General features: G+C 46.9%; 1 protein-coding gene across 1 annotated transcript in view; it reads right to left on the bottom strand.

The window, feature by feature from the left end:
- Positions 1-10,132: 10,132 nt before the first annotated feature.
- The window catches only part of LOC118774922 (clathrin interactor 1-like), a 29,650-nt gene continuing 17,710 nt past the window's right edge, over positions 10,133-22,072 (bottom strand). Inside the window, exons 4-12 of the mRNA XM_036524525.1 lie at positions 21,910-22,018; positions 20,046-20,210; positions 18,090-18,270; positions 17,420-17,648; positions 16,074-16,164; positions 14,950-15,027; positions 12,810-13,096; positions 11,786-11,992; positions 10,133-11,193 (exon numbers count right to left, since the gene is read on the bottom strand). Of these exons, the coding sequence (XP_036380418.1) occupies positions 10,798-11,193; positions 11,786-11,992; positions 12,810-13,096; positions 14,950-15,027; positions 16,074-16,164; positions 17,420-17,648; positions 18,090-18,270; positions 20,046-20,210; positions 21,910-22,018 (1,743 nt within the window). The 3' untranslated portion in view covers positions 10,133-10,797. The remainder of the gene's footprint in view (positions 11,194-11,785; positions 11,993-12,809; positions 13,097-14,949; positions 15,028-16,073; positions 16,165-17,419; positions 17,649-18,089; positions 18,271-20,045; positions 20,211-21,909; positions 22,019-22,072) is intronic.

Raw genomic sequence — 22,072 nt, 5'->3', positions numbered from 1 at the left:
TACAGGAAAATATGTATGAGACCTGTCCTAACTGCAAACCCTCTTCCACACTCGCTGACACGTCCTATTGGATGTATTTCAAGTCGGTCAAAATGTCACGCCCACTATCGGTAATTTTTAAAAGATGATTGGAGGAAGACAATGTCGGTCGTATAACTTTGTGTCGCCCCGCCATACGGTTTTTGTGTGTGACTGAAACAGGAAACAAGTGAAAGTATCACGATCACGTGTTAACCAGCCTACCGCTTCGGCGCTTTATTTATAAAGACATTTAGCCAAAATGCCGGTGGAGACTTTTGGGTGCATAACGGCAGTTAACAAGTGAAATTTCGAGATTTACACATTTCCCAGAGTTAATTTCAATTTAGGACTGTTGGAGAAATTCCCTTTCTAAAAGTTTAGCACTGTAACATTTTCGTACGTTTGCATAAAGCATCTTCTACAACGAGCTGAGATACAGTATATGGAATGTCACATTACAATAGGTGCCATTTCTTGTACTTGGTATGACAATATGTGGCTACATTACAATTATCCATGGCAATTTTTATATCTTTATATAGTACATATTTGTATTGTTGGATACAATAGGGTGGCACTGTCGTGTAGTGGTAATGAGCAGGGCTTGTAACTGAAGGTTGTTGTTTCGATTCTCTGCTGGGGCACTGCTGTTGCACCCTTGGGATAGGTACTAAGGTACCGCCTTGGTAAATATACAGCTACATAAATGGATCATATGTAAAATTGTAACCTATAGTTTGCTCTGAAAAGACCATCTGCTAAATGACAATAATGTAATGCAGTTGATATGTTACTGAAATTACTATTAGTACAACAGCAGTATTCCACACTGGATTTGAACCCTCAACCTTATGATTGCAGAAACTCCTTGTTACTCTATAGGTGCCCACAGGGTGGTGCTGTGCATAGATTCAAAGAAGAGAAGTCGAGGGATACAACCATGTCCACTTTCAGCTTCCTTCAAGACAATTGCAATGGAAATATATGTAATTGTATATCAAACTCATATACAGTTAATTAACAAATTAACGTCACTTATGATTCCATCACCTTTGACCACTGTTCGTCTGTCCCTCCCTTTCTTTAGGATCTGAATCTAAGTCTTGTGGTGCTTCCAGTGACTCAACCCTGTTCCACAAATTAAAATGAGAGCTTTGGACTGTTTTGTAATGCAAACTGAATAAGACTATCTGCTCAATAAATGCAAATATTATATACGTCCTTTCTCTCAAATAGCAAATATCTACTTTCTCTCATGCTGTCAATAAACAAATTTTACAAAAGAATTATTAGCCTGTTTGTCCAAAACATATTTATTAGTTTGTATCCCACAATCAACTGTTTTACAAGAGGCGAGTTTAAAAATTGTATAAAACACAACCGAACCAGATTGTTTTATTCAGTTGAAGGTGCTATCATTCACTTGTTTTTTTTTGTTTTTGCAGAAAATTCAAATGTTGCAATATTTGAAAAATACACAGTATAAGACTCTGGAGAACATTCATTAGACAGGGTTTAAGAAACTGAGTAATGATTTCTCTACCACAATATAGTCTTTAACTAAATACAGTAATAAAACAATAATAAACAATCTCATTTTAGCCAGTAAAAACAAAAGCCTGGATTCAATCAGTATTTTTCCATTAAACTTTGACTTACAAAAAAATGCAAGGATTACTTTTTTCAACAAAAAAACAGAGTTTAGTTCACTAATCTTAGTGATTGCTAAACTTGCTGAACTGTGTTTGTTCACAATGAAAGCAACATCTGCATTTAATTGTGAGTGAAAGTGTAGGAAAAATGTTGATTGACTCCCATCCAAAATGTTATGGCATTGTGCGCTTCTGTTTTTGCACACATTCTGACTGCAGAACCGGCACTACAGAACTCTCAGAACTCGCTCCTCCTCCTCGTTCTCCTCATTGACGATATTGACTGTCTGCAGACTGGAGGGGGTCTCCAGGGCAGGGGTGGTGAACGCCCCCTCCACGGCACGCCCATCTAGTGGGGGGGCTGAGCCCAGGAACTCCGAGGCGGGCCCCCCCTGACTGCTGCAGTACGCACCACCCTCCCCGCGTTCCCTCAGAGTGTGTTCTCGGTTGATGGAGGAGATCATAGCCTCATACTTCTGGTAACTGTCCTCGTAGCAGACCTGGTCGCCTGTGGGGTAGGAGAGCTCTGTGTAGCTGTAAGCGCTGGAGGGATAAGTGCATGGGCTGAAAGGTAAAAAGAATGCTGGTTGTTCATGATGAGTTTGATATGATCACCAAATATGTACCAGCTTGGTATACTTCAGATCCCCTATGTACAGGAACAGCCAAACAGCATAGAATCCGATGTACAAATCCAACACTATAAACTCACAGTCTAGGTTCCGAACCAGCCCAGCATGTTAAATGCTGACACTCACCATGTTGGGTAGAATTGGGGTCCTGGCATGTAAAAAGGTTGATGGAATGGGAAGAGTCTAGCGGGGTGTGGCAGGGGAGGCGGCGCATACATGCAGAGCTGGGAGATGTTGGGGAGGGGCAGCTGCAGACTGTTGGTGCAGGGGGGCATGCTGGGAGTTTGTGGATCTCTGGCCAGCTCTGGGGTGGGACCGTAGTACGGCTGGGCGGTGGCTATCCTCGGGAAGGGTTTGGATAACATCTCCCTGGATATAAGGGAGAGGGAGGGCTCAGTGTGGCTGGGCAGAGAGACAGGCAGGGACTCGCTTCGCTCCGGCAGCTTGGCCCACGACTGAAAGGAAGGCAGGGGGGTGGTCTGAAGGTAGACGACAGCTGGGCCAGGGTTCTGTGGGACGGTTGGAGTCACGTTCCTAGCCACATGGGGGACATCATGTCCATTGTGTCCTGAAAGACAGGAATAATCCACGTGTGTGCATGTAAGCACAAACATTGACTTTGAAATGTTTCAGGGCAGAACACTGCGTATCTGTTACGTAGGGGTTAAGTAAGGCTTTGCTTGAACTTGAGACACAATATTACCATTATATCACATTACATCTCAGCTGATAAACCTAGCATGTAATGTACCGTAACATTATTGTCATTTAGCAGACACTATTATTCAAAGAAACTTACATAGGTGACAATTTTATCAATTTATACAGCTGGATATATACTGAGGCTTAGATGTGGAGAGTTAGGTTAGAGAGTGGGTTAGGTACCTTGCCAACGGCATAACAGCAGTGCCCCAGTGGGGAATCAAAGACAGCAACCTTTATGTTATGAGCCTTGCTCATTACCACTACAGCACTCTGCTGCCCCAGCTTGGTGTATGCTCAGAAATTGTGTCTCTGGGATTGCATTAATCCATGCACATATCCTCAATGTTAAGAGAATTTTTTGTTCTCTGCAATCCGTGTGTGTGTGTGTGTGTGTATGGTCTAGTCACTTGGAATTTGAATATTCTGTGTGCATACTGAGGGTGTGTAAGCCCTGGAGGGTGACTGCATGATCGTGTGTCTTGTGTGTGACTCTGTGATAACAGTATGTGCTACGCCTGTCATGGTGATGACTGCAGTGTTTTCAGCTGATGTAGGTGTTATGCATACATCAATATGCATGAGTTCTAACTGTACTCACTAGCAGATTGTCATTATGACTGGCTTATCACTATAACTCAATTAGGAAGCAATATTCCGTGGCTGGGCTTTTTCTTCACTGGTTTATTTTGGGAACAACCGTAAACATGACATGACAGTACAGGGGATTAGCGCCCTCTAGATCCCCCTACATCAGGGGTGTCCAACCCTCTCCTGGAGAGCCTCTTGTCCTGCATGTTTTAGATCTCTCCCTGCTCCAACACAGCTGATTCAAATGATCAGTTTGTTATTCAGCAGCTTCAGGAGTTCGTAACGAGTTGATCATTTGAACCAGCTGTGTTGGAGCAGGGAGAGATCTAAAACATGCAGGACAAGTGGCCCTCCAGGAGAGGTTTGGACACCCCTGTCCTACATAATGACCATAAGAGCATGAATATAGCACAGTAGGAATGGGTGGGTTGCAGTGTTTACCTGCGCGGGCAGGGTGTGTCGTGGAGAAGCCGTTGCTGGTGGCAGAGGCGGGGCTGACCATGGGGTAGGGGGCAGCCCTGCTCTCGGTCGCTGCAGAGGAAGGGGCGGGGGTCTGGGGGGTGCTGGGCGCTGCAGTGCCCAACACACCGAGGCCGCTGCACTTTCTCTTGCCTGGTCTCGGCTGATAAACCCAGTCTTTACACATGTGCAGAGGGAAAGAAAAATACTCTATACATACCCTGGAAAGCCAGGACCAAAACTAACCAAACTGCACAGTCACATAATCAGTGATCAATGTAGAACATTCAATGCCAGTAAGATGTATTACTAAATGTTTACAACTGCAATTACCTTACATTCAAGGCTATCTGGAAGTGTTTCGCGTTTGTACAAAACAAGTTCCCCACATAATACAATATTTCAACTAGGCTGCTTGACTGAGTGTGTAAAAATGTTAAATTTAAATAAACATAGTCCAGATTGTGTTCTAGTAGCTCCGCAGGAGAACTCTGTGATAGGGATAAACAGAAGTGAGAAACAGAAGGGCGAGGGAGGCACGCGAACACCTCGAACTGTTAGCTCTCCACACCTACATGGAAATGTGGTCCAAATTAACCACACTGAACGAATTTCTTGGAGAGATTTCATCAGCTAGCCTCATCTCTTGTATAAATGAAGCATCCGTCTAGCTGATATCATCATATTCTACCCGTAGCGGAGAAGCTGAAACAGCACAGTTCCCAACGAGCAGGGCATGGGTAGAATGATTTATGTGCCGGCTGGACCATTACGTTTATTGCCGTTATCATGTGGAAATTTGCAAATAACTTGTTAGCCTTGCTTTACCGGGGAACTCCTGGCTGTGCTTGTGCTTGAGTCGGTATGCCTCCTCGTAGTAGGGCGTCTTTTGCTCCTCCGACAGCTTGCTCCACTCCAGCCCCAGCTGCACGCTGATGTCGGCGTTGGTGGCCTTCGGGTTGGCCTTGGACAGCGCTGATCTGTGGATCCTTGACCACACCATGAAAGCGTTCATCGGCCTCTTGATGTAGCCGTTGTTGTCTCTGCTGTGAAGTATTTCGGGATTGCCTTGTAGTAGACAGAAACGGTTAGACTTAATGAAGCTATTGACGGCCATCGAACATAACAAGCTAAGGCTATGCAAGCATTTTGCAAGGTGTTAGCAACAGTCAAGGTTGTAGCATAACTTCGTAACTCAAGTTGCAGTTAAGTAACGTTGCTACGTACTAAGTACACTCCATAGCTCGCTAGCAGCAGTGAAAATACGAAGGCAGCGCTCGTTAAGTATGAGTGAACATGTCTATTTTACCTGCTTCTGAGGGTGGGATGGTGAGATTCAAACCAGCCGTGTTGACCTTGGCAGGAGGCTCACATAGTCGTTTCAAAGGTAGTGGTTTCGTCGGTTCACTAACGTTAAACTGATACTTGTTATTTGGAGGCCAGATCGGTGGGTTTACGGTGCAGACTGCCAGTTGGGTGGCGCGGGGAATAAACACCGCATTGTCCTTGATCGGTACCACCTCAGCGCTGTTTAATTTGTCATCAGGAAAAGGGGTTCCTTCTTTGACTTTTACAGCAGGTTTTGGATCATGTGGTTCGGTGAATGTGTCAGTTTGTTTCGATCTCTTTGACCTGGCCAAATTCTGGACTGATTCACTCTCAGTTGTTATAGTTATTTCTCGATCCTGAATTCCCGTTTCATTTCCCACTGGGCACCCGTCCCCGGACGCCTCCGTTTTGATCGTGGCTTGAACGTCGTGCCGGAGTTTCCCGCTCCCCTCCCTCAGTTGCGCTTCGCCGCTGAGATGATCGCCTGCTAGGGACACACCTGCGGTCGGTTTCATCACATCCACCGTACCGTTTTTTGGTCTGGATTGAGCCCTCTCTTCTGTATTTTCCTCCTCTCTCCGGGACTTGACTGTAAGCACCCCGTACTTTGAATCCTTATCCATTGTTACGGCTATTCTCTCTGTCATAGATTGATTCAGGGTCTTTATGAGCTCAAAACAGCTGGCTTTGCCAACTTTCAAACGGCCAGCGAACTTCCAGAATTCAAACTTTACCGCGAGCTGCTTTTGTTATCAAATAAATAACTTGAACGGTCGCGCGGACACTGGGGCAATTGGCACAAGGTGTCTGATATCACCCAAAGTTAACTGGATAGTTATACATATTTGAATGTTTAATTCTTCAGTAGTTAAATACAGACGGAGACAGTATAACACGCATTACGTCAACACCAAATAAATATATGCATAAATAAGAGTTTAAATAGCTCCAAGTCAATCAATACGGCCACCTTCTGCTGATAAACGGTTATCAAACTCAAATCACAAGTCTGTGTCACAAAATCCATGCTGAAATATGCCACACATCTTTCTTCACCACCATCACCCTGGGTTTCAAATGGTTTAAAATATGGGTAAAAAAAATAATAATAATAACAAATGCGTTCCGGCCATAAATGAAGAATCGGAGGCGTTGCTGTGAGGGAAAATAGACTTCAAAACAATCAAGGGGTTGTAGGTTGAATTATTGGGTGGCTCTGATGTACTCTTGGGGAGGTATGTAAAATGAAATGATACAATAAATAGCATTAATAGAATGTATTGCCGTGCAAGTCTGTGAATAAGGGTATCTACTACGCAAATAAAATAAAACTTCATCGGACTGTTCTGTGCTTCACAGTTAACTTTCCATTTCTGAAAAATTACTAAGCAAAGCATGTCCAGGCTCGTTTTTACGGTTAAAATCAAATACTGTACTAAAGGAGCTGATTGTGCTTTATTTGGTGTGTTGCGCTTGCAGTTCCTCTGTGAACTTCTCCACAGTGATGTCACAATGAAATGGTCTTTATCGACCGTTTTATTCCCCTTGATGTCATTGGATGCCGTTTTAATCATTATGAAACAAATGTGCAGAAAATGAAAAAAGAAGAAAAAAAAAACTGCAGAGGGTGGTTCTGAGAAGTTGGATGCCAGATGTGTCTGGACTTTGGATTTTTCCTACCATCTGCGTTGTCTTTGCTCTAGAGATTGCTGTCACGGTTGAGAGTGTAACGGTTCACGTTTGCCCACTAGATGGCACCATTGATTTATCTTGTGTATAGCGACGTTTTTTTTTTTAGGATGAAAAAATAAATTCAATTAAAAAAAGAAATCTAAATGAAAAATACTAATATTTATCCACCTCACATGGTTTCTACCTTTAGTGGGATGTCTCACGGACTTACTACTCTCATATATTTCAGGCAAACAAATCTCTAAAAAAAGAAAAACATTTGACTGCTTGCCATTTTAACTGCAATTTCTCATCCGTTACAACAGAAATGACTACAGGGTCTCAAAGAATTTAACTAAAAAAAGCAACTGTTTTCAGTCTTTAAATTACAAGCGGCTATCAGATGTCATTACTGTTCCGACTTTCCTGATTGTGACTGCAGACATGCTCAGAAGTGATACAACAGCAGCCCAGCTTGTTTCCTTATTCTGCCTCTTATCAATCATGTTTCCAAGGGAAGAGTCGTTTCACACTAAGCCCTGTATGTCGTGCAGCGAGGTGAGCCGACAGCTCTGAGGAGCCCCAGAACACATCGCTTTGAAGCTCTTTGAAAAAGGGTACTTTCCACAGATCCACATGGTAAACAGTAGGCTCAGTGACCGAGTTGTGCCAACATAAAGGGGTGTAAGCCTTCTCCCCCTCGGGGGGACCATTGTTCCAGCTTCTGTGGAACAGGAAGGATGTTTCATCTGGATTCAGAGTGAGCACTCATACAAAGGTGCACTGCAGTGGCTGCCTAGGGACCACAGCCTAGAGAGTCACAAGTAACAAAGCTACTTGTTCTCATAGGTAAAGAGACAGATACTTGAGGTACTCCAGTGGACAAGGGGGCAATGACCATTTCCTGCTTCCTTTGCTGCCATCTTCTCAGTCAAGTCCCAATACAAGCACTAAAGGCCAGGGGGACACAAAGATTACGGTTTTCCCACTCACTTTCCAACCCTCCAAATTGACACTCTTAATATTCAAAATTCTCCTCTCCTGAACCCGTGTGGCTCACAGCTCTGGTATTAGGTATCCTCCAGTCTAGTCCCTCCCAGTTCTTTAGGAGAGACCACACCTTTATGGTTAAGCCCCAATTTGACGTTATTGCGCCCCCCCCCCCCCCCCCCCCCCCCGACTATAAAATCAGCTTTGAAACATTGGCTTCAGTGTATTTCCAGTACTCTGTCTGCACGTGAAAGCAAGAGAATGTGCACACTCTTAACATGGCACTCTCCAACTTGTCTCAGCAGGTGCAATATTTGAAAGCTAGACTCCTTCAATGTTCAGTGCAAACTATTTCCCTTTCTCTTAAGCTTCTTGCACTACTTTTGTACACTGAATCTCCAGAGTCAATTCCAGTATCTCTTATAGAAAGGTAGCCAATGACAAATGAGATGGTATCATTAGAGAGTTATCTGAAGAAACAACCAAAGACATTGTAACTAAATAATGAACTACAGCTGGTTATTAGAGATGCTGGACGCCCTAGGGGTCCACTCAAGGGAAGCATCATGCGTGTGGATAAAACACAGCTATTGGCCTAACTGAAATGCACTGTAAGCATATGAAGGCTTGGTTTGGGCCATAGCTATTTGTCTCTGTGTAGTGAGGGCACATCAGTGGAGTTAATAGCTGCTACAAGCCTTAAACATAGTGCTTGCGAAAGGAGGCAAGCTCATCGATTGGAATTCGAGGCATATTGACAAAAGATCTTTTCACTGCTCGACACCCGAAATGCATCCATGTCCTCCCCTGTTTTACGTTATGTAATCTAATACAGACCTAAATATGTAGCGGAGGGCGAGAGCAGTCACCCCACCTGGCCTCGAACCCAGGTCGACAGGATACCAAATCTGCAGCTTGACCGCAACAGCAAAGAGCCAGGCTTGTTGGTATGGTAGTCATAGCGCATTCTCAGCAGTAGTGACAGCACTCTGTCACAGTACCTAATGAAAAACATTAAAACAAGCTTGCGTAGGCCTTCCTCTAAACAGTTGGAGGTTTCAAGATATAGGTTTTGAACATAGCATAGATAGAGACATAGCAGCTTCTATTGAAATAACCACATATTATAAACTGCATATCCATCAGTAAAGCACCTGAAATATTAAAAAACATTTTAATGAACCGTTTAATGTAGTTTAAAAAAAAGTACAATTTTAACAGACTTAAGACTGCAAAGATAAATGTCCTTTTTAGGAAACAGGCCTTTTTTGCCATTTTTATATTTCCATAAACTAATAGTGTTTTTAGCTAGGATCCCACCCTTACAACATACACTTGAGCTTCACAGAAAAATCATAAATCATATTCTATTTAACTAGTCTATATTGAAGAATATATATTTTTTTAAAAATCACTAAAGGATTTGGTCATTTTTAATGTATAATGCCTAAGAAGTGCGGTAACTCCTGACCTGCTAGTGTGCAGTCAGTGCATCTGGAGTACGCCAGCACGGCAGTTTGTTTGCAAGGGCCCAGGCACGCACCCCCTTTGGAGCAACCGGAGTTCTCCCCTCCATGTGCTCAGTCCCACTCGGAGTGATCTTTAAGCAGCAATGTGACCCAGTCCCCCAGCACACCACCCTCCTAGTTTCATTAGCAGTCCTCCTGTATCCCATCAGCCCCCTGGACTCCATTCATCACACTTCATATCCTTGCGTCTCTCACACACATGCACACAGACATACTATGTTAAATATAACCTGCATGCTCTGTAAGAAATACTGAATTACTGTAGTCTCCCTTCAGTTAATGTAATTCTCATGAAGAAAAAGGGAATGCCTTTCCCCATCAGTCAGGCACTCTCAGACCGACAGAAGAGACAGCCAGGAAAATTACATATGGATGAAAAACTTTTAACAAAAAAAAAAAAATAAAACCACCAAGATTGTCATCTGTGTTTAAAACACCCTTTCAGTCTTATATTTAATCATTTGTTTATTAAATTATTTTTCTAATATTAACAACCCACTTCAGGCAGCAGGATTTCAGTAGAAAGTATAAAGGCTATTTCACTTTAACACGGGCAAGCAGTAGAGGGCGGTTTCCCGAATGTGTCTCCAGCAGGATGTAATGGCAACAAACAGAAACCAAATGAGCCAAAAGCTCTTTTGCGGTCCTTGCTTCCTCCCCAGGTACTGTTCAAAAAACAGTCTTTAGTAATGCAATAATTTATTTCTCGCACATCAAAAGATATGTACACAGACCATCGCAGACCGTTACGCTTCTTCGAGTCACGGTGTTTAGTATGAACAGTGTGAGGTAATGTCAGGAGTTACATCTGCTAGGTTAAAAACAGGGAGGGATGGGGACCTGGAAGGCAAGAAAAGAGCAGTTTTTGTTAAAATTAATCACTCTTTCTCTGCAAGGTGGAAACGGCAAACCCCAGCAATGCAGGGGAGGAAACGGGAGAGCGTTTCTCTCTCCATCTTTTTTTTTTTTTTTTAATTCGCTCATTCACACTCAGTTCCTGCCAGTTACAGAATGCCCGCATACACCCCTCCCAACAGAAGAGAATATGTACGCATGTCTATACATACATACACATACATATGTATATAATGTAATATAAAAGGAACTGAAGGGTGATGGTATCATTCTCTGCTCTTCAAGTAGTCTGTGTGCAGCGCCTTTGGACTCATTCGCAGCTGCACCGTCTGGCAAGCTTCTCCCCCCACAGCTCCTCTCGCTGTCTTATTTGCCGAAGTTGCCGAAATTGGCGAAGGCGTCTTGTTTGGGATGCACCATGGCGGGGGTCATGCCCTGGCCCACGCCCACGCCCATCAGCGGCAGGCCCATGCCCATGTTGCCGGGGAGACCCATACCCGGCTGCATGCCCATATTCATGTTCATTCCCATAATCCCCTGTCCGAGCGGCCCTCCTCCGGCGGGGGCCGCGCCCATCCCCGCGGTGCCCGTCGCCATGGCGGCGGGCATCCCCATGGCCATCCCCGTGCCCGCCATCATGGGGTTGGCGGGCGGCCTGGCGGGCACGGTCGCAGGCGTAGGTGTCGGCTGGGTGCCGAGGTTCAGTCCGGCGAAGCTCTGGGCGACCATGTTCAGGGGAGGCTGGACACCTAGAGGGAGGGGACAGGCAGAAGAGGTGAATGAGGGCACAGGGAGAGGGGCGGAGAGAGGACAGCCTTCAGAGACACCCTGTCAAGCTGTGGCTTTTCCACTGAGCGCTTCCAGATGGGAGCACAAGGCCATTGAGACAGCCTCTTACAGCCATCTATGGCCCAGTCACTGGGGAGACATTCCGTGCCTGCACAAGATCCAGCACGGGCCCCCCTCTCGTAAAAAAGGCAGATCAGAGGACATGATTCCAGATGGCTTTTACTGGATGTGCTGGGTCCCAGAGTGGGGCCGAGTGAGGCTTCCTGTCAGAGAGACGGGTCAACAGCGCAAGGCCAGCAGGGACCAGCCTGGCAACTCCATTTAGAATAGCACAGACACCATGTCATGTGACCCGGGGGGGTGTTCAGGAAGCCAGCCCCAAGAGCCCAGTACACATGACCTTTAACCCATGCACGTGTACGTGTGTGTGTGTGTGTGTGTGTGTGTGTGTGTGTGTGTGTGTGTGTGTGTGTGTGTGTGTGTACTTGGGAGAAGAGAGTGACTGTGGGCAGGTGAGCTTACTGCTTGGATGAGAGTGATGATGGCGCTCACGTAGATGCTCACCTTGCTGCTGGATCATGGTGTTGAGGGTGGGCTGGGAGGGCTTGGGCGGCTGCATGCCCGGAGACAGGAAGTCCAGGCTGATGTTGACGCTGGGGTCCGACCACGTCGATGGCAGTGAGGCCTTCCCCACCGGCTTCTGCCCCCCCATCTGCTGGGCCAGTAATGGGCCCCCCAGGTTCGGCATAGGACCCCCGAAGTTCTGCAAGGGCTGATGAAGATAAGAGCATGTTCCTAACTGTTGTTAACATCAATGACATTTTACAATTGTTCCAAGATGAATGGTTTAGACAGCGCACTGCAAATGAACCCATCGCGTCCTCACAGTTTTGGGTAGTCCTGAAACGCTTTAAGTGCACTCAGATATGTCAGCCTTATAACGCACGTTGTAGAATGGTTTAAAGACAGGAAAGTGACACATGGAAAACCTTTTCCGGAAATTACACCTGAAATGGAATCACATTTGTTATATTTCAGTTAGAGAATGAAGGCAGCTTTTTCCCCAGTTATAACAACAAAAACTTTCAGATAAAAATAAAAAGAGTCCCACTTGCTGCATGCACACCTCAGTGACAACTCTCCCCAGTGGAGGATGATGGGGGGGGGAAAAAAAGTATGCGCCTTGGCTCATCATCCCTCTCTCCCACTGCTCCCAAACCTGAGTCACTACCTCTTTCCCTCTTATGGAAGCCCACAATGCATTGTAGTACCCACATTTCAGTAACAGGGACACAAGAAGCAAGATAAGTCAAGAGAAACATACAGGGATAAAGGAAATGAAGTTAGATTTTTAGTGTCAGTAGACACAGTAAACGCTACAATTGTCTATGACAAAAAGAATTTTCAACATTTTCAACATTCTGCAGCTGATCCCTAAAAACTCCTTGACACCACTTCCATACCACAGCAGACACTCTTGAAAGCAGAGACAGTAGAGCACGCGGTGTAATTTGTGTTTCTGGCTTGTGTTTCAGCGCCCTTTCGCACACCCCATGTTTTAGACCCCTGCGGTGAGTCGCACGCCGTACCTGTGATCTGGACATGGGCAGGCCCGAGCCGGCGCCCACGCTCTGTGTGCTACGCATGGCGAAGTTCAGACTTTGGGAGGCGGTGAGGGAGGTCTGGGAGGAACCGATCAGGTCGAAGAGGTCAGCCGAGGGCGGGGGGGACACCTGGGCGGGGGCGGGGGGCTGCTGCATGCTGGCGAAGAGGTCCGTCCCGCTGCCACCCAGGGGCTGGGACGCGGGGGCGGCCGGCTGGCAGGAGGGGAATGCCTTCCAGTCCCCAAACTCACCATTCCCGCTGGGCACTGAACCTGGGGTGAGAGAGAGGAGGGAGAGCAGGGGTCACCAACCAGAGAAGGGCAGGGGTTAAGGGTACTGGACCAAAACACACTGGTCCAAACCCTACTCTGGACTGTCTCCATTCTGTGACGCCAGAGAAGACAGTTTCCGCTGTGCTGTTCTGCACCTTCTCATATGGCTTGTGGTATTGCTTCTTTCTGAAGGCCTGACGCAGGGGCACGCACCTGTGCATGCTGGTTTTTTGCTTCATGATCCACTCTCATTTAATTACCGCAGTCAGTTCTTTTTCAGGTTTCAGTTCTAAAACTTTTTTCAAACAAAAGGTGAAGAAACATCCAATAAGTAGCATATTTAGGAAAAAAAAGTGTGAAACTTGCCATCCATCAAGTAAATGCTCTTCCTTTTACCATTATGTCACTCTACGCACTTCTGTAACATTGAATGCCATCCTGTCCACATTCAGACCTTTCAGTGGTCCAGAGTGGCTACAATACAATATCAGGAGTGCCTAGACTTTATCTCCATAATGCATCACCTCTCACCAAGTTTATGATGAGGTTACTGCATTCTGAGGAGCTAATGACTGACAGCAAGTAGACAGCAGGCCATACCTGAATATCCTGCACTGGACTGGGTTACTTCCAGTGAAAGTGCATATATTCCTTGTGTGCCACCTTTGGTATGACCGATCACCTAAAAGTTGTTCTCTGTGTAACTTCACCTCTCAATAAAACATGTGCTGTCTCGCCACCTGTTAGTCCACCCCCCCGGCGTTCTGCTTCTGCCTCAGAGCCCTCGCCCTCTCCACATGTCTGGTGTCAGAGCGCATTTCGCGTGGCCCGTCAGAGGGAGGCGGAGTCCCGAGGGCAGAGCCGGGGGGGTGTCTGAAGGAGACGCGGAGCGCCACTGATCCTGGCTGACAGGAGAGCCCGCACCCGCGCCCCCCCCCCCCTCCGCCGGACGGACCAACTCGGGCACGCCTCGCACAGGGGTTCTACTGCGCCCCTCCTCATCAACTTCCCAAATGATATACGTCTCTCATTCGCTTCCTTTTGTCCTGAATGCCTACGCTCCCTTACCACATACTGCATTTTAGTCCGTTTTCTTATTAGCGCTTCACACATGCTGTGTTTATGCAAATATCTGTCTTCTTCACAAAAAGTAAACCAATCAGAATTTCTCTCTGTCTGTCACAATGTGTGTGTGTGTGGGTGGTATGTTTTATATTAATTTATTATTATTTATTCTCTCACATATTCACACACACACACAAACTTTTTTATATATACATGTGTATATAATATGGAAAGCAAACACATCCGAGTCTAAAGTAAAATCCAGATTTAAAGTAATTTCCCTGACAGCTCTGCTCTGTCAGACTGTCACCCCTCTCTGTCAGTCACGCTCTCTCCCTCTCTGTCCCGCTCTCCTCACAGGACGAGGGGAGATGGATCGTGTCTAACGGGAGCTGAAACGTGTCTGTCCTCATTACCCTCAGAGAGTGGCGTCTCCATCTGGACCGCTCCCCCTCTCATTAATATTTCAGCGCTTTTTCGAGCGGCAGTCCCGTAAACAGCAGCGGGGCGGCCCAGAGCAGTGAGAGCGCCGTCCCTCCTGAAGTTTTCTCATGCTGCTGCTCTTACTGCCAGATCCTGGGCCACTTGTAATGCGGCAACTGGCTTTGATTGGCATTTTCCTCTCTCGCTTGTCTGGTTCAGGTATTAGGTGAATGCAAGGCTTGCTCTCCATCTGAGTCATGCGAGACAGCAGGTGTCTGTCTGAGTGGATGACAGTCTGGTGGTAAGAAACTGCTAGAGGAGGTTGTTTAGGTGAGGTGTGGGGCAGCAGGCCAGAGGACACTTACCGCCTCCAGTGGGGAAACTGGCAGAGGCAGCTGGAGATGAGAAATCCGCAAATCCACCAATCAGATCTGAGCTTCCACCTGGGGGGGAGAGAGAAAAGTGTGTTGGGAAAATAACACCAATCATCTTACTGATGGACACTGTCACCAGTGTCTGTTACCATGGGAATGCTGGAACCCCCCTAAATACGGCCTCTGAGATGCAGATGCCTTGCTAGAGTTAACATGTGCATGCACACGTACACGCACATGCACATACACACAAACATCCACTCCTGTGTGTACATACTTTCAAATACTATTATACACCCCTGTGCGTATGCACTCACACACCTCACCTACATACAAGTGCATGCTCTCACACACACACACACACACACACACACACACACGTCTGCAGTGTTCCAGGTGGACAGATGAGAACGTGGCTTTGGCCTGGTCCCCGTTCGCCCGGCCCCTGAGCTCAGGTCAATGCTGCTTCCTGGGCCTCGGCGAGCGTGTGGTGGCGGGGGACACGGCCCAGCTGTTCGGGGGACGTGACGAGAGGTGACAGCAGCATCTGCGCAGCACTCCGTTTCCACATCTGGCCCTACGGACGAGGGGCGCCAGAGCCACGACATGCCAGAGCCCACACGGGGCACTTAGCCCCCCTCGCCAGGGCCATTTTAGGGTCCCAGCCACTACGAGCATGTCAGATTCTCTACAGGGAATGACTGACTTATTCATCTACATATCCTAACGAGCTCAGGGCCGTGACGATGAGATGGGAAACCCAGGGGTGACATATGCTGTGACGTATGTTGCAAACTGCACAGCAGGGTGCAGAAGTGTGTAGAGCAAACTTTGCAATCCTCTTCAACACAAGTGGAAAGTCGCTTATTTATTAATAAATTATCATTTGTTATGCAACTTAAAAGTCATGCAATTTCCTTTTTGTTAATTTTATTACAATGTTAGGGTGTAAATCACCATGTTATTTTATGACTCACCATAAGTGCAGAAGTGGCAACAGGCAGCTAAAAGTCTGCTGTGGTACGATGTGTTTCACCTGAAGTACTAACACACTATCCCACAATGCCGTGCTACCGCGATAGAGACAACCAGGTAACCTCACAGAGTGATCTCACCTGCTGGTGCCGTCTGACTGGACCCGGAGTCCACCATCAGTAGGTCGGCAAGGCCACTGCTGGAGGTCTGGCTGACTCCAGAATCCGTTGTCTGGACCCGAGAACCAAAGGGTGAAGAGAGGGGGAAATGAACACACTTAGAGCCAAGAAACCTTAGGGTTTAGGTCAGGTTCCACACTGCAGTTCCAACAGCTGTCACCAGATGGCAGCATAAGCCTTAGAAGCAGCAACAGAAGACTCACTTTCCTGCCGGATTTAAAAACCACACACTCTGGTATTTTAACAACAGCCTTCTCTAAATGATTTGATCGCCTGAATGAGTGTGCAGCCAAAAAAACACCTTTTATAATGTCAACAGGGGTCTCTGAGAAATCATCCCATAAGCAGAACATTTCTAATTGCATTCTAAATGATTATAAAAACATTCCACTTAAAAAATATTTATGAAATTACTGAATCGATTTTCAGGTTTAATGGCATCTTTCCCTGCCGATGAAAGTGCCATTGTGAGACAGGGGACAAGGAACTGGATATGCGACCTGCGCCCTTTAGCAAACACCTTAGCCTGAGGCTTCAGTAAAACAGAAACTTTAACTGGCCCTGGATTAGTGCCTCTGGTACCCAGTCAAATGAACCTGAATAAAATCTGTTCTAACTGCAGGCCGTGAGTCTGAGTCAGAGCCAGCTGAGCTGGAGCATTCAGTGACCTCTGAAAGCAATGTCTCTCTGTGAATCATACGGACACGTCCAAACAGATGTTCTACACAGCGAAACAAAGCTCATTCTGACATGATACCCACAATTAGCATTCACACAGTGACAGTGTTACTTAGTGAGCTCTGTTACAGGAGACAGGCAGGTTTGTCTGCTATACTCTGACCAGCCCATTTCTAATCCAAATACAGTGAGCTGAGCTCTTGAAGTCTATTCAACTATGCCATTAATATGACCGATCAGTCTTTCTGCTGTTGTCTGATAATCAATAACTGACCTTGCAGTCATGGAAATGAAATTGTAGATATGTTTCAGAGCCCTGATGCTGGCTGTGTTAAGTAACATGGGGGCGGTAGTGTTGTATAGTGGTAAAGAGCAGGGCTTGTAACCAAAAGGTTGCTGGTTGGATTACTGCTCCCCTGGACACGGTATCCAACCCAGAACTGCCTCAGTAAACATCCAGCTGTATACATAGATGACATGTAAAAATGTACCCTATGTCATTCTGGATAAGAGCATTTGCTAAATGATAATGTCACGTAATAATGTAACGCTTCACAGAGAGCGGTGAGCGTCTTTTCTAACGCTTTTCAGTGGGAGTGATGGGGCGGGTGATGGGAGAGCCGGCCCACCTTGGTGTTTTCGGGGCTGCTCTTCTCCCCCGTGTAGTGCGCGGCCGCCCCCAGGTCTACAGTTTTGGTGGGGACGCCCCCACGTTTGCGCGTGGTGGTAGTGGTGGTGGTCTCTGTGGCGTGCGTGATGTGGATGCTCTTGGTGGTCACCGTCTCCTCCTCGTCCTTGAACTCTGACTTTGTGGTCCGACCATTCTGGGACACACGGTCGCGGTCCTCCTCGTTGTCGCTGCATTAAAAAAAACCCCAGAGATTTAACACAGGCCTGTGGAGACAACCGTTCAGAAAGGACTGGTCTGTGCAAGGACTGAAGCGAGTGGTTTTCTCACACTTTAGACCCTATTAAAACTAAAACAGGAATTCTAGTGGCTACATGATCTTCCTGAAACACACTCTATACCAACAGTGCCCTCTCGCAATCATTTAAAGCCATAATTCTCAGGTTCTCAATCTCTCAATTCTCAAATCTTAGAATTCTAGAATTCCACCTGTATTATGAATGTGTCTGAAGCTTGTGCATTGGAGGAGAGGAAATGATGTCATGTTTGCAGGGCTCAGCAGCGGTGTTTCCTCTGAAGCGTGAGCTTGTGCGTCAGGGCACAGGAAGTGAGAGGGAAGAGAATGCAGGACGCACACGTGCGCGCCCGGTCACTGGGTCCCCCCCCCTCACCTGCAGCGGTCCGGCGAGTCGTCGCGGTCCTTCTTGCGGAACTTGTTGATGGTGTCGTCGATGGTGCTGCCGATCTTGTCGCTGATCTCCCCCAGCTTCTCGCTGAAGGGGAAGGCGCCCTTGCTCTTGTCCCAGTCCTCGTCCCACTTCCCTTTGGAGTCCGAGTCGAAGCGGTCTCCCGCTGCAGAGGACAAGAAGCCAGAGGTTATGCACTCCGCCCAGCCCTGCTGGCACACAGAGTCTCTCTTTCCCCTAGAGCTACTCAGGTATGGTAGGCCACCGTGACGGACAGAGCAACCGTCATGACTGCCGTGTGTGCCAATATCAAGACACCATTAGAGACCAGTGGCTCATTTATCCTATCATCTTATAACCTATCATCACATATTCACCATAGCATTACATATTCACCACAGCATTACATATTCACCACAGCCCCACATATTCACCTGACCATTACATACTCATTCTACAATCACATATTCACACTAAGAATTCCGTATTCACCCTACCATTTCATTTACCCCACAGTATTACATATTCACCATATCATCACGTATTCACTCTACAATTACATCTTAACTGCACCCTTAGCAACTGGAACAGGATATCATACCTCAACACCCCCAATATCTCTAAATGTTCTCTTTCAAATAAAATTTTATGGAAAAGAATGCGGATTATCAGTTTTTGAACTTCATAATGCTTACAATGTGAAGTCACATCAACTGCTGAAGCATTTCAGATGGGACTCCTTGCCTCAAACTCAAGATGTTCAAATGCATAAATGTTAAAGGAATCTGTAGCTATAAATTGTGAAGTCAAAAATGATGCCAATGTGATATTTCATAACAAGGAAGGAAAATTCAGTCCAGAAAAGCCCCATTCCACAGTTTCAACCATGTGACACTGCTTCAAGCCCTGCCCTGCCATCAACTGTAAATCAGAACACTAAAGTAATTAAGCAAGAATCACAGCACCAGTATTAAAGATATGAACTCTTTCCTTTTTCCTTTTGATGATCAGATTCCTCAAAGGCAGACATGAATTATGCATGCCATAAAATGGTTGGGGCAAAGATTTTTGAGTGTTGCATAATGCTCAGTGTTAATGAAATAGCAGGGGACCTTCAATCCCCAAAGACAGGTGAGTTTCTCACCTCAAAGCACCCAATACAAAAAAAATAGTCACCAAAGTAGTATGATTTGTTTTGGGTAAATGAACACTGTGGACCCCGTTGAGGCCTTTGTGTAATTAAAGGGCAGTCTGAGTCCGGGGGTCAGAAGGGCCCCAATCCAAAGACCAGCCGCCCGAATGTGGAAACGTGAGTAATGAGAGGGGTTAAGGGGCAACACGCTGCAAGCTGCCAGAAATGGAAGCTTCTAGAGAGAGGAACCCCGTCCAAAGACCCGCTCAGGCTGAGAACGCAGTGACGAAGGTTTGCTCCAGCAACACAGCGAGACCGAAGCCCAGCTGACCCAGCGCACGGCGACCTGCTGAAGCACGGCCAGCCTGACCGAGAGAGAGAACGCCAAGCGCCTCAGCGATTCCCACTGCTGCAGAAACCAACCGATACCGACCTGCACGTATCTGATCATATTCTGCTACTGCCTATTCAGAACAGAGCTCCTGTATCTGTATGCTGTGCAATTTCACTGGAGAGCTCCTGCCAGTGTCCTGTTCATGTTTTAGGATTACTTCACATGCTGTAATTGAAGTCTTCGGCTTTCATGCAGGAAATACCAAAGGCCTCATCAAAAGAAAACCCTCCAAGTCACAGCTGTTTCAATATGAGCAGTGGCACCTATGGTTGATGTTCTGTCTGTACCCACCAGTAGCTGAATAGCATTGTATCACTGTAATACACAGTACAATGGAGTTGCTGTTATTACAGCGTAATGTGTGTGTTTGGGGCCTGGATGAAGGGCCGGCCCTCCTGTCCCTGATGCCACTCACTGTGCCTGTACCCTCCCACGCTGTCCGAGGACACCCCGATGTATTTGTCCTTGTTCTTCTTGGCCTTCTTCCTCTCCTCCCGGAGCCTGTCATCGTCCTGCACGAACTCCACCATCTCCTTCACCTTCTGCCGCACGTTGATGCCCTGGTCCTTCCCGTTCTCATCTGGGGGGGGGGGGGGGGGGAGGGGGAGGGAAGGGTTGAGAGGGGAGGGGGGGGGGAGAGTGACATCAACATGACATCACAGCAACCAGCTGCAAACAGTCTCAAATCAGCTTGCTTCACTGCATCGCTTCCTCTCAGCTCCAAAATTAACTTGTGCCCTTTTCAAGGCCCGGAGCCACTGGCTGTCCGTAATGGCAGCAGGATGGTGTAGTGGTAAGGGGCAGGTCTGGAAACTGAAAGGTTTCTGGATGAATTCCCCAGCTGGGGCATTGCTATTGTACCCTTGGGCAAAGTACTTTGCCCAGGAATTGCTTCAGTGTATGTATCCAGCTTTAACAATGGATAAAACTGTAAACTACGCAAGTTGCTCGGATTAAGAGTGTCTGCTAAATGACAATAACATAACGAAACGTAACGTAATACAAGGATAAAGGTACACTGGCACTATAAGCCCCCCCCACCCAGATTAACCCTTTCGCACAAGTTCTGAAATGTTTCCAACCCCCCCCCCCCCCCCCCCGTGTGACTTATTTTATACTATGTAGCGCATGTGTTATGTTACATGGGTTGTTATGTTTTCATTACTGTGATTAAGCATCTCATACTTTAAACTGCCTCATCTGCTATGCTTTCTAACTTTAAATCACTGTTCCCTCAAAGGTAACATTAGATAGAATTTCTTATGTGAATCTGCATTGAAAAAGAAATAATCATATCGCATTTGTGGAACGTTTTTATGTGAAAAAGCAGTGGGTTTAGAATGAATGTTGCTTTGTTGTGTCACTTGTAAACAGCCATTCTGATCTACTGTTCTAATCACACTGGCCACGGTACGGATAGAATAAGGGAGAGGAACGTCTGCATGTTCAGAGAGCACTGTGCCCTCTCCCCCGGCCTGCAGCTAGGAGCCTGTGCCCCTTCTTCAGCATGTGAACACTTTACTCCCCGCCACTCCACTGGGAACAGGCCTGGGTGCTGCTTCACACTCAAAGCTCACACATCTCACCAGCTCCCACCACCACAGCACAGCAAACTCAGCTGAAACGAACACAGACACACCGCTGCATCACAGAGGGTATTCCTCCTACTCAAGGCTCCTTTGAATTCTGACGCACACTTAGGTGTTACTGCGTGACTGCCAGGGCCGGTGGGTAACAAGCAGGGGTTTCTCCACAGCCGGATGTACGGATGTGTTTGTTTGGTGTTCCAGCCTATGTGTGGGGTGCGCATTTCATCAGCTCCGCCATACATCAACAATAAAGCGGCTCCTTCGGGCTGTTTTCACGGAGTCTTCAATTAGAACACTCCCACACCCACCCACCCGCCCGCAGTTCTCTGGTCCCTCACACATGGAGGGGGCCTTGGCTCTAATGAACTCCCTGGGGTCTCGCTCGGGGAATCCATGCGCTCACTATGGAGGAGGATGCGATCACGGCGTAATTGGCATGACAGGCAGGGGCACCCCCTCCTTCCCACAAGCCTTTGCTGCAGTGCTTATCGTAATCCACATCACTGTTTGCTCGGCGGATGCTCTCCTCCAGGGTAACTTACATTTTCACAATGCCCATTCATACAGCTGGATGGAGCCATTTATTTGAAGTCCCCTTGCTCAGGGGTGAAATGGCAATACAGGGAATTGAACATGCATCATTTTGGTTTTGAGCCCAGCTCCTAATCTGTTATCCGGTGCCGCACTTACCGATGAAGTGGTAGTTCTCCATGGAGCGCAGGTCGTAGATGTGTTCCCTGGCGCTGGTGACGACCCGTTCGGACCCGTTTCTGATGAGGTATGCCAGCAGCAGTAAGGCCTGGGGGGGGGGACAGACACACCGTGCAAACGTTTCAAACGGAGCAAACTCTCT

Source organism: Megalops cyprinoides, chromosome 3 (genome assembly GCF_013368585.1).
Source record: "Megalops cyprinoides isolate fMegCyp1 chromosome 3, fMegCyp1.pri, whole genome shotgun sequence".
Lineage (NCBI taxonomy): Eukaryota > Metazoa > Chordata > Actinopteri > Elopiformes > Megalopidae > Megalops > Megalops cyprinoides.
Note: the sequence above shows the minus strand (reverse complement) of the source record. Positions and strands in the feature narration are given on the sequence as shown.